Consider the following 12,868-nt stretch of genomic DNA (forward strand, 5'->3'; position numbering starts at 1 on the left):
AGTGGCGGGGAGTGTGTCCTCGCTGATCAGAGAGCGCAGCAGGTGGTTAAGGGGCCACAGCCGTGGGCTCGGTCCTGGAAGAGCAGCCTGAGGCGTGTGGTTCTGATCGGTGGCTCATGGTGTCTCGTTCACTCCGAGATCCTCAGTCGCTGGCACCGTGTCATGTGCGTGCCGTCCATTAGAAACGGGAATTCCGAGCACGCGGACACGGAGCTGGAGGAACAGGGAAAGCTGGTAACTGACCGTGTTTGCCTCCCGCAGCCGTGTCCTGCGGCATCCCCGAGGCCCCAGGGAACGGCTCCTTCGCGGGGAACGAGTTCACCCTGGGCAGCAAGGTCACGTACGAGTGCGACGAGGGCTTCACGCTCGAAGGCAGCCAGCGGGCCACGGCCGTGTGCCGGGAGGACGGGACCTGGAGCCACGGAGGGACGCCGCCCGCCTGCAAACGTGAGTGCGGCCGTTCCCTGTGGGTTCCTGGGGGCTCCCTGCAGGGTCCCGCCTGCCAGTTTTAATGAGCTTGTTAGAACTTTAAAGTAAAATGTGTTTCTGAGCATCCGGTGAAAGCTAGGGTGTCCCGGCCAGCTCTTTCAGGCCCAACCGGGCCAGGCCTGTGGGTCCTGGCTGCGATGTCAGCTCCCAGTGAGGGAAGTGGGGCTCTGGGGCCTGGCGGTGTGACCCTCATTCCCCGGGAGGTCACGGTTCATTCCCAGTCAGGGCACACGCCGGGGTTGCGGGCTCCATCCCCAGTGGGGGGGGTGCAGGAAGTGCTGACGCTCAGTGTGCCTCTCTTCCAGCGTCACGTGAGAGCACCGCGTGACGGTGGGGACGGGGCCCCGGAGGAAGGAGCCCGGCACGGCTTTCCCAGGAGAGGGTTGGGCAGGAAGGCCTCTCCCCCGGGACGCGGCACGGCGGTGCGGGCGGGGAGGTGCTGACGCTGTGTGCCTCTCTTCCAGCCGTCACGTGCCCCGGCGTCGAGGGGCAGCTCTCGGAGCACGTCACCGGGAGGCTGGTGGCCGGGTCCCCGAACGAGTTCGGCGCACAGGTGGTGCTGAGCTGCAGCCCGGGGCACTACCTGGAGGGCGCCAGGCTGCTGCGGTGCCAGGCCAACGGGACGTGGAGCGCGGGCGGGCAGCGGCCCCGGTGCAGAGGTGAGTGCGCCCAGACACAGGCAGACACCACTGTGCGCACTCAGCACACGTGTCCTCTCCATGAGCCCGGACACGTGCAGACACCACTGTGCGCACTCAGCACACGTGTCCTCTCCATGAGCCCGGACACAGGCAGACACCGCTGTGCGCACTCAGCACATGTGTCCTCTCCATGAGCCCGGACACAGGCAGACACCGCTGTGAGCACTCAGCACACGTGTCCTCTCCATGAGCCCGGACACAGGCAGACACCGCTGTGAGCACTCAGCACATGTGTCCTCTCCATGAGCCCGGACACAGGCAGACACCACTGTGCACACTCAGCACACATGTCCTCTCCATGAGCCCAGACACGTGCAGACACCACTGTAAACACTCAGCACACGTGTCCTCTCACGAGCCCGGACACGTGCAGACACCGCTGTGAGCACTCAGCACACATGTCCTCTCCATGAGCCCGGACACGTGCAGACACCACTGTGAGCACTCAGCACACGTGTCCTCTCCATGAGCCCAGACCTTTCCTCCGTGTGAGCACTCAGCACATGTGTCCTCTCCATGAGCCCAGACCTTTCCTCCGTGTGAGCACTCAGCACATGTGTCCTCTCCATGAGCCCGGACACGTGCAGACACCGCTGTGAGCACTCAGCACACGTGTCCTCTCATGAACCCAGCGCACAACCTGGGCCAGGGCTCGTAGGAGTCGCCCTTTTGACAGGACTTTTTCTGACAGTAATAAAGGAGTTGTTTATTTTTAAAAAATAACAATTTTAATTATACACCTAAGAAGGAAGCTTCAAAATACATTCAGCAGAAACGAGTGGAATGGTAAGGAGGATGGACCGATTTAAAGTGACAGCCATGGAGTTAGTGCTCCCTCTCAGCACTGGAGGAACAGGTGGGCAGCACGTCAATAGGGTGTCGGTTTGGAGCTCAGCCCTGTCTGATTTGACCTCACTGACATTGATGGAAGGTTCTAGCAAACAACAGAGTACACATGTTCTCAGTCCCCACGGAACATTCTGGAAGAGGGCGGTCTCTCAGCAAGGGGTCTCCCTCCCTGGACCACAAACAGCTGACTCATCTGCAGACACCCATCAGCGGGACCCACGGCTGTAACAGCCACGCCCTCCCTGGGCTGGGCCTGGAGGATGGAACAGCCACGCCTCCCTGTGCTCGGCCTGGTACCCCCCACCCTCCCCGCCCCCACAGGACGGGCTTCCCGCCCGAACGCCCTCATCTGCCGGTGGCTGGGGACGGCGTCACCGTGGTGGTGTGGGCATCGCAGGGGATCTGTTTTCCTGGGAGTCTTGCTGGTAGATGTGTTCGTAAACTTGGTTGTTCTTCTCCGATTAGGCTGCTGTTTATTACAGGGGTTCCCCCACAGAAGGCGGGGAGGGGAGGGGAGTCCTTCCTCCCCACAGGGCAGCCTTGATAGGAGACGCGGAGCCGGGGAGGTGGCCCAGCGGCCCCGGCTGGTGGCCGGCCCAGCGCGGGCGGAGCGCTGTGCTCTCCCCTCCCGGCGGGACGGCCGCTCCTCGGTTTACCGTTCACACACACTCAGTCATGTCTACCTCCTCGCCAGCCCCGCCCAGCCCTGTGCCCATCTGACTCCAGGCGGCATTTCACACCCCGTTCTCACCTGTGTAAACGCGTGTCCGCCCCTGGGGAGCAGGTGGCCCCGGGGACCCGGCGATGGCTTCCCGCCACGAGACTCCACGCCTTTCTGTGCTCAGACACGTGAGCATCTGGCGTGCAGGGGGCCGGGTGTGTGTTCACTGTTGACACTGAATCCAGCGCCCACAGGCACGGCGTGGGGTGCACGTGGCACCAGCGATGACTCTGCTGGGAAGGCGGTGTCACTGGGCACACGGTGCCTCTCTCCAGCCTCCCAGGGGCCAGGGAGTGTCGTTTTCAATTTTGGGAGAGACTCCGTGTGCCAGGCGTCCAGTCAGCAGTTCTGTGGCGCTCATGGTCCCAGCAAATCACGCCCGTAAATGAGAGTGAGCGCGCTGTCCGCTGTGGGGGGGCGTCCTGGGCTGTACCCCCACGCGGCCCTGTCCTGGGCTGACCGGAGAGGCCGTTCTTCCCTGCCAGGCCCACGTCGGTGCCCCGTGGCTGTCACGTGGGCCTAGTGCCTGGTACAGACAGGGCCCTGGACAGAATGCCCGTGCGGGCGGCAGAGGGGCTTGTGTGTGAATAAGAGGGCATCGTGGGTATATTATCAAGAAAGGCTTAGCTGCCTGTGAGGATGAAACCATAGCAATGGGCATGGAAGGACCTAGAAGATTCTGGAATCCACTCCAAACGTTCACGTTTCCCTGTCAAGGACATAAGAGAAGGGTAGGGAAGCTCCCAGCTGGTTGCCGACCCCCTGAGCGGCAGACACCGCCCTGGTCTCGGTCGACCCCCCTGAGCGGCAGACACCGCCCTGGTCTCGGTCGACCCCCCTGAGCGGCAGACAACACCCTGGTCTCGGTGAGAACCGGGCCAGACGATGCTCCCCGTGAGCCAGGCAGTGCCGGGGCCGCGTGGTGCTCACTGTCCTCTCCTTTCCCTTGCAGTGATCTCCTGCGGAAGCCTGTCCTTCCCCCCCAACGGCAACAAGATCGGGACGCTGACCGTGTACGGGGCCACGGCCATATTCACGTGCAACACAGGCTACACGCTGGTGGGGTCCCACGTGAGAGAGTGCCTGGCGAGCGGGCTGTGGAGCGGCACCGAGACGCGGTGCCTGGGTACGTGCACCCCCCTCCTCCGCCCCCCCCCGTTTCGCTCAGTGACCTGAGGGTAGAGGGAGACCCCTCACCGCGAATGCCCAGCAGCAGCCACCACCAGCCCGGCGAGCGGCTGCGCCCCCTGCGCTGACACAGGGGCGCCCTCTACCGCTCACCCTCCACGCGCCCTCACTCACCGCTCTGGTGGGAAGACAGGGCCTGAGTGATGTGAACACTACGGGGGTCACTGAGGACAGCCCTGTGCTCAGGATTTAGGGCGCGTGAGCATGAATTTCAAATGCATGCCTTTAAGCATTACACGTCGTGTCAACAAGTCACAGGGACACTCCTGTCACGCGGTGCGGGCACAGTGGATCGCTTGAAAGGGCAGGCGTGTGCAATGACTGGGTTTCTCCCCAAAGATGAGAAATGCTGGCTGATCATTTGTAAAAAGTGAGCGGAACACCCTTCCATGGGGAAGCCTTCCGAGGGACCGGGTAACCTGGGGAATGAGCAGCGTGGGGTCGGGGTCTCTGATGCTCCCCGTGGGGCTCCGAGAGAGGAGGGATGAGGGTACGAGTGGCCTGCCACAGACCCTGTGATCTCGGTCACCTTCAGCCGCGGGGAAGCCAGAGAGGCTGAGAGGTTGAGCCTCTGGCTGACGTGGGCTCGGACCGCGCTGGCGGCATTGTGAACGGTATAGACATGTTTCCGGAGAATTTGTAGGAAGACCCAGAACTGGAAGGCAGGAGGAAGGAACGTCGTCAGTGATGCCAGAGGACAGCCACCAGGGAGACACCTGTGGTGTCTGGGAAATGGCACTGTCCTCTCTGAATTCCCTCCGCAGACGCGGGATCCTTGAACCCTGTGCGCGAATCCAGACCAGGGGCGGGGAGCCCTTTTCCTGCCGAGGGCCACGTGGATATTTATAACATCATCCGCGGGCCATAGAAAGTGATCCACATAAAAACGACCCTGCTCTGTCTGGTCCAACGTTTAATGAACTCATGCTTAATGCCTTGGCGGGGCCAGACCCAATGGTTTCTCCGGCCTTCCATGGCCCGCGGGCCAACGTTCCCCCGCCCCCCCCCCCCCCCAATCTATGCGTTCTCATTGGGTGCCGCCATTACAGGCTCAGGACAGTGCCTTCCCTCGGGCTGCGTGTGGTGCCCCGCAGTGCGGTGACCGTGGTTCTGGGGTGGTCTGCGCCTTCCCAAATGTTCTCGTGACATCGTCTGTTCCCTGAGCAGCGCGCTCCTCAGGTGGCCACGGGCTGGGTGGGTCTCCTCTGGCTGCCGTGCCCTGGCCCGGGGCGGAGAAGGACCCGGGGTCTAAGCCATGTGCGGCTCCACTGTCGGCTGCAATGAGGGAGACAAACAGAATTCAACTCCAGCAGAGCCGCGCTGCGGACGCCACACCTGGCCATCGCACGGAGCCTAGGCTGCCGGTGGCCGCGGAGTTTAAGCCGCACGGTCCGTTTGCAAACCTGTGAAATCATGGCTTCCCCTTGAGGCTTACTGATCCCAAAGACTCCTTTGCCTGTTTCCTTTTGTGTTTAATATATTTTCGTTGATGTCAGAGAGGAAGGGAGAGGGAGCGAGAGATAGAACATCAGTGATGAGAGAGAATCATTGACCGGCTGCCTGCTACAGGCCCCCTCACTGGGGATCGAGCCCACAACCCAGGCATGTGCCCTGACGGGAACTGAACCTGTGACCTCCTGTTCATTGGTCAATGCTCAACCACTGAGCCACCCCGGCCAGGCTTCTCTGTCCATTCTGTGGTGTCCACCTGCAGGTCAGGCTCTGGAAGGATGAGGAGCAGGTTGAGGCGTGGCCTTGGCCTCAGTGGGATGGACGCTGCAAACCTCAGCTGCTTTGGCAGAGGGAGTGCTCAGAGGACTTTAACCTGAAGGTGAGGAGGAGGCAGAGTGCCCGTATCGTCACGTATGGTCCCCGGTGTGGTGGGACTCGGGTACTGCATGTAAGCGATGATGATACCAAAGGAGGCACAGGGTAGTTAAAAGAAAAAAACCAGAAAACCGATGAGTAAAAAGAAAGGGTAATACATTTAGTATAGATATTTTACGAATAAAAGTATTTTAAAAGTAAATAAGGTATCACTTTTAAAATACTCAGAGCGGCCACTGAGATTGTGGGTTGAGATCCATAACACCACGGGTCAGGCCACTCCGCCATCTCTCCCGGAGTGACAGGTGCTCGTGGGCAGGTGGCAGTGCGGCCAGCAAACGCACAGAAGCAGAACGGGAATGTGGGGGAGGCGCGCAGGTGGGGGCCGGTGACGGGACGTGAAGGAGGAGAAGCCTCCATCATACTCGGAAGGCGGAGGGAGCAGACGCTCCCACCCCAGATCTGCCAGGAGAGTGGATAGAGCAGACGGGGCCCTCCCAGCGCCGTAACCAAGAACTGCCAGGCGCCTCATTGGGGACAGCGGTTGTGAGGCATGTTGTGTCCTGACCACTGACAGTGCACAGGGCAGCCCTGAGTCTGGTCTGTGGACTCGCCATAGAGCTGTGGGGAGGGCTTGTCATTCCTGTTTACAGACGAGAGAAACCTTTGGGCAGTGAGGGATGTGCCCAACATCGCGAAGAAGACAAATACCCCAAGCAGCGTGCAAGCGTCGGCAGCCGATCCACAGAACAGACTTGTAGGCTGGGGTATGTGACTAGGGGCAGACTGTGTAGGCTGGGGTATGTGACTGGGGGGGCAGACTCTGTAGGCTGGGGTATGTGACTGGGGGGCAGACTCTGTAGGCTGGGGTATGTGACTAGGGAGGGCAGACTGTGTAGGCTGGGGTATGTGACTGGGGGGCAGACTCTGTAGGCTGGGATATGTGACTAGGGGGGCAGACTCTGTAGGCTGGGGTATGTGACTGGGGGACAGACTGTGTAGGCTGGGGTATGTGACTAGGGGGGCAGACTCTGTAGGCTGGGGTATGTGACTAGGGGCAGACTCTGTAGGCTGGGGTATGTGACTGGGGGACAGACTGTGTAGGCTGGGGTATGTGACTAGGGGGGCAGACTCTGTAGGCTGGGGGGCAGACTGTGTAGGCTGGGGTATGTGACTAGTGGGGCAGACTGTGTAGGCTGGGGTATGTGACTGGGGTACAGACTCTGTAGGCTGGGGTATGTGACTGGGGGGCAGACTCTGTAGGCTGGGGTATGTGACTGGGGGGCAGACTCTGTAGGCTGGGGTATGTGACTGGGGGGCAGACTCTGTAGGCTGGGGTATGTGACTAGGGAGGGCAGACTGTGTAGGCTGGGGTATGTGACTGGGGGGCAGACTCTGTAGGCTGGGATATGTGACTAGGGGGGCAGACTCTGTAGGCTGGGGTATGTGACTGGGGGACAGACTGTGTAGGCTGGGGTATGTGACTAGGGGGGCAGACTCTGTAGGCTGGGGTATGTGACTAGGGGCAGACTCTGTAGGCTGGGGTATGTGACTAGGGGGGCAGACTCTGTAGGCTGGGGTATGTGACTGGGGGGCAGACTGTGTAGGCTGGGGTATGTGACTGGGGGGCAGACTCTATAGACTGGGGTATGTGACTAGGGGGGCAGACTCTGTAGGCTGGGGGGCAGACTGTGTAGGCTGGGGTATGTGACTAGTGGGGCAGACTGTGTAGGCTGGGGTATGTGACTGGGGTACAGACTCTGTAGGCTGGGGTATGTGACTGGGGGGCAGACTCTGTAGGCTGGGGTATGTGACTAGGGGTGCAGACTCTGAAGGCTGGGGTATGTGACTGGGGGGCAGACTCTGTAGGCTGGGGTATGTGACTAGGGGGGCAGACTGTGTAGGCTGGGGTATGTGACTGGGGGGCAGACTCTGTAGGCTGGGGTATGTGACTAGGGGGGCAGACTCTGTAGGCTGGGGGGCAGACTGTGTAGGCTGGGGTATGTGACTAGTGGGGCAGACTGTGTAGGCTGGGGTATGTGACTGGGGTACAGACTCTGTAGGCTGGGGTATGTGACTGGGGGGCAGACTCTGTAGGCTGGGGTATGTGACTGGGGGGCAGACTCTGTAGGCTGGGGTATGTGACTAGGGGCAGACTCTGTAGGCTGGTGTATGTGACTAGGGGTGCAGACTCTGTAGGCTGGGGTATGTGACTGGGGTACAGACTCTGTAGGCTGGGGTATGTGACTAGGGGGCAGACTCTGTAGGCTGGGGTATGTGACTGGGGTACAGACTCTGTAGGCTGGGGTATGTGACTAGGGGGCAGACTCTGTAGGCTGGGGTATGTGACTGGGGTACAGACTCTGTAGGCTGGGGTATGTGACTGGGGGGCAGACTCTGAAGGCTGGGGTATGTGACTGGGGGGCAGACTCTGAAGGCTGGGGTATGTGACTGGGGGGCAGACTCTGAAGGCTGGGGTATGTGACTGGAGGGCAGACTCTGTAGGCTGGGGTATGTGACTGGGGAGCAGACTCTGTAGGCTGGGGTATGTGACTAGGGGGCAGACTCTGTAGGCTGGGGTATGTGACTGGGGAGCAGACTCTGTAGGCTGGGGTATGTGACTAGGGGGCAGACTCTGTAGGCTGGGGTATGTGACTAGGGGGCAGACTCTGTAGGCTGGGGTATGTGACTGGGGAGCAGACTCTGTAGGCTGGGGTATGTGACTAGGGGGCAGACTCTGAAGGCTGGGGTATGTGACTGGGGGGCAGACTCTGAAGGCTGGGGTATGTGACTGGGGGGCAGACTCTGAAGGCTGGGGTATGTGACTGGAGGGCAGACTCTGTAGGCTGGGGTATGTGACTGGGGAGCAGACTCTGTAGGCTGGGGTATGTGACTAGGGGGCAGACTCTGTAGGCTGGGGTATGTGACTGGGGAGCAGACTCTGTAGGCTGGGGTATGTGACTGGGGGGAGCAAAGGTCGTGCTGCTTTTCCAGCGCGTTTCTCTCTGGGAGGAAGACAGGAGGAAGGCGGCTGCACATGATCGCGCCCCCTCTGGCAGGGGGACGGGGGGGGGGGGGTGGCAATGCTGGTGAGCCAGAGTGGGGGGAGCCCTTGCTGGTGAGCCAGGGTGGGAGGCGCCCTAATTCCGGGCAGCGCCCCATGGCCTGTGCCCAGTCCTCCCACTGGGGGTTCCGTCCTTCATCCCACACCGCACCCCCCGCCTCGTTACCCATCTGCTATTATTTTCCTCTCGTTTCTTGTCATTTCCATTATCTCTCTTTTCCCCATGGCTACGAATCTCTTGGAAATGGCTCTGGCTTTCCATCAAGCTAAATGACCTTGGGTGACCTCCGGGCTTATCTGGCCCCTCAGAGGGTAAACTACCACGTCACGACGGGAACGTGACCGATTCTCCATGGAGGCCGTGGGAGAGGAGATGGTCTAAGTCCAGAGAGCAGCCGACAGAAACCCGTGGCTTCCATTCTAACAGGCCCCCTCAGTAAAACCAGACAACCCCAGACTGACTTGGAGAAGAAGCCCCCCAAGGAGGAGGGGATGGGACGTTACCCCGAGAAACAGAGACAGTCCCCCCAGATGGTCTGCCATGACCTCGATCGCCTGCAGACAGCTGCCTCGGGGCGTGGTGCAGAGAAGAGAGAGAGTGGAAGGCGTGGCCTCCGGACAGACCCGCCAGGAGCTAGACACAGTGACAGTGACGGGTGGGCTGTGAGGGAAGGGCTGCGTCCAGGCTGTTTGAATAAGACGGTGCCACTCCCTGGGGTTGCACTGAACCAGCGGGGGACGAGTCCCGCCTCTCCCACTGCCTTTCCTGCGAGGGGAGGAGCCGTTGCCGCCACGCCAGGCTGCGGCATGCCTTGGTGCTAGAAGCTGGGACTCCGAGGAGGGGTCTGTCCCGGGAGCCCGAGTCTCCGGGGAGAGACGCGGGGCCTGGCCCGGCTCCGGGGACGGTGCGCACAGGCCGGGCCGGAGCCGGACAGACCGCCGCTGCGGTGCTCATGCCAAAGGAGAGAGGCGGCCGTGGGAGGCGAGGGGCTGATCTCACACACAGCAGGTCCCTGCTGTGGGCCCAGGAAGAGCTGACCGCGTTCCACAGGACCCGCTCTGGGTCCCCTGGTCTGGGTGACGTGCCCTCGGGGACATGTGGAAACCCTCGTCGGGAACGGAGCTGCTGAATCTCAGCACCATATGTCCGACTGTCCATGCGCCTCAGTGCCATGGGTGGCCCGTGGGTGGCCCCTTTCACACTCCCCCGGGGCTCGATGCACATGATGATGACTGTGGAGCGAGGGTATTGGAAGAGGTCCCCTCGCTCCAGACCTTCCGGCGCGTCATTCCCATCCCAGACAGGGCGGGAGGCTGAGCCGCGGCAGGAGTGAAAGTCAGTCCTGGGGGACAGAGCCGACCCTCCGTGAGAAGGGTGCCCGCCGGGCAGGAGGGTGATGGGTGAGGCGGTGAGAGAAGGTAGTGCCGAGTGTCCATGCGGAGGAGACGGTGATGACGCCCCCGCCTGGAAGGCCTGCTGGGGGGTCTGTGCCGAGACGGCTCTGACCTGCTGCCGCCCAGCCCCGCGTGGGGCCGGCCCACCCTCTGTCAGCCTGGGAGGCCAGCCCGGTGACAGCGCTGTTCTGGGCGGCGGTGGCCTGGCTGTTGAGGAACCGGCTCCCGTGTGCCGGACGACCTGGTCGCGTGGAGGTGGAGGCATGTGCACACACGTGTGGTCATCAGTTCGGCTGAGAGCAGCGTTAGGAAGCGACTTCGGAGCTGTTTCCAGTGTGTAGGATGCTGCCGGGGGAGGGGGGGGCGAGCGGGGTGGTCGCCTGTGCTCCATGCAGACGCCAACCCCGAGAGCGGGCAGTGCCAGCCACGAAGCCCGCGTGGGGCTCTGTGGGTCCTTTTCTAAGAAACCCCTGAGGAGGGCTGACAAGCACAGGAACCTGGTCCCGGCCCTGCCAGGCGTCCTGCCCTCACCCTCAGGGCCGCTGTGCCGGGCGCTCCCGGGAAGCGGGGTCCTCAGTCCCTGGGGAGACTGGTTCTCTGGCCACGGAGCGGCCTGCGCAAAGCGTTGATGTATTTGGTTCATTGATTTGATTATTTTGTTTCTAAGTCTGTGCTGCCCTCCTCTTGATTTCTTTTCCCTTCATTTTCCTTTGCCTTTCCTTGCAGTCAGCAGGTTTCCCTTACCCCCGCCCCCCGCTACTGTCTGTGCTCCGGGGGGTGATCACCGGCTGCCCCCAAACAGTGGACGAGGCAGAGCCGAGCGTGGGTGCATGAGGCATGAGCCGAAGGATGAACACCGGCCCCTCCCAGAGACGGGAAATTGGTCCTAGAGCCCTGGCGCCTGAGATTTAAAAACTAAAAACATCATCACTTCCGTGACCGGGAGGCCTCTCCCCGCCCCCCTCCCAGGCCTGGCTGGCAGCGTGTGTCCTGCAGGCCTGGGGGTGCCTCTCGCGGGGTTTCGGACGCCAAGTGCAGCCGCGTGTCCCTCCCGGCTCCATCTCGTTGGGGCGGAAGCCCTCGGGATTGTCTCCATTTAGACCTCATCTCCTTTCTCTCTGTGCTGTGTCTTATTCTCCATGGAGCCCCCAGCCCCCGAACATCGCTGGGCTGTGGCAAGTCGTCATTAAGCTATTGTCGTGTTAACGAAAAAAAAAAACCATTGAAACCTGTAAAGAATTTTAGTGAGTTTATTTGAGCCAAACTGTCGACATATGCCGGGAAGCAGAACCTCAATGAATTGAGATAATGCTCCGAAGAATGGCGGGTTACATCTGTATTTATACATTGCCATCAAAGGAGGGACATAGGTGGGCTACATGAAATTCATTGGTGACAGACTAAGAAGGTGGGATAAAGTCAAACTGTGGGAAACCCCTGGGATTGGATAAAAAGTAAAATGATGGACACATACTTAGGTGGGTGCAGGAACAATTAACATGATAATGAAGGAATTTGAGGCATCTGTCCTGGCGCCCACCACATTTGGTTGTGCCCCAGGGGCTCCAGCAAAAGAAGGAAGTTACAAGTTACCCAGACATCTCACAGATATGTTATCTTAGAGGCAAAAAGGCAAATGGGCTCAGGAAAGATCTAAGTTGATCTTTGTCAGGGAAAATATCAGCCTAGGACATGACTGCCCACTATAACCTGTTTGTAGTTAAGTATTTAATTTTCAGACCATCTTTTGTGGTTATTTTAGGTCTCTGAGTTTGCAAGACTGCCACGCAGGCCTCCCCTGAGCTTGTCAGGTTAGCAGGTGGCTTCTTTCGTTCACAGTCGTATCAATGGAGTCACCTTGGAGAGACTGCTTTACAGATGCTTGAAAACCTCCAGGCCGTCACGATGTCATGAAATTACTTTACGTCTGCCCCTTCCCGGCGTGTCCTGGGTGACGGTGGGTTTCAGACACAGGGCAGAAGCGTGCATGTGGGCATACGGCGTCTGCGGGAGGCATGGAGCCATGCTTTCTGCGTGGGGTGTCTATAGCAAAACCAGGGCCGGAGCAAGAATTTAAAAACACACAGACCAGGACATAGCGTGACATTGTCACCGAGGAACAGAACCTGACATGTACGGCGAGCTCAGGGCATGGGGCCCACCCTGCAGGCGAGGCTGGGTGCCCCCCCCCGCCCCCGGCACTGACAGGCCGCTGAGGTCCCGGTCCATGCTGGGAGCCAGGCTGGGTGCCCTCCCCTGGCGCTGAGGTGCTGGTCCATGCTGGGAGCGAGGCTGGGAGAAATGCTGTGTTTGTGAGTCGCCTGTACTTGGTCGAAGGCAGCGATTTCCGCCCCGTGCGCCACGAGGATGTTGACCAGCACGATGCCCGCCTGTTCGGTAGGGACACAGGGCTCCCCCCTGAGGTTGTCAAATAGAAAAATGACAACAGCCGACCCCCAGCAGCGCCCGGGGTGAAGGGCTCGGAGCGCGCCTATTTTGTTGTCAGGTGGCAAAGGAGATGCCATGTGGAATGCTGCAGGGTTTCTGGGTTAGTGAAGGCCGTGGGCTGAGGGAGGTTGGCACTCACTGGTCTGAGACTGAGTGTTTAAAAGGATCGCAGCTGAGGACTGAGTG

The 12,868-nt window shown here is 60.4% G+C and overlaps 1 protein-coding gene across 1 annotated transcript in view; it reads left to right on the top strand.

Annotated features, from left to right (window-relative positions):
• The window catches only part of CSMD1 (CUB and Sushi multiple domains 1), a gene marked incomplete at its 5' end in the record, with an annotated part of 729,782 nt that overhangs the window by 681,784 nt on the left and 35,130 nt on the right, over positions 1-12,868 (top strand). The window contains 3 exons of the mRNA XM_079779355.1: positions 262-447; positions 954-1,148; positions 3,713-3,886. Coding sequence (XP_079635481.1) covers positions 262-447; positions 954-1,148; positions 3,713-3,886 — 555 coding nt within the window. The remainder of the gene's footprint in view (positions 1-261; positions 448-953; positions 1,149-3,712; positions 3,887-12,868) is intronic.

Source organism: Cnephaeus nilssonii (genome assembly GCF_951640355.1).
Source record: "Cnephaeus nilssonii genome assembly, chromosome: 8".
NCBI lineage: Eukaryota > Metazoa > Chordata > Mammalia > Chiroptera > Vespertilionidae > Cnephaeus > Cnephaeus nilssonii.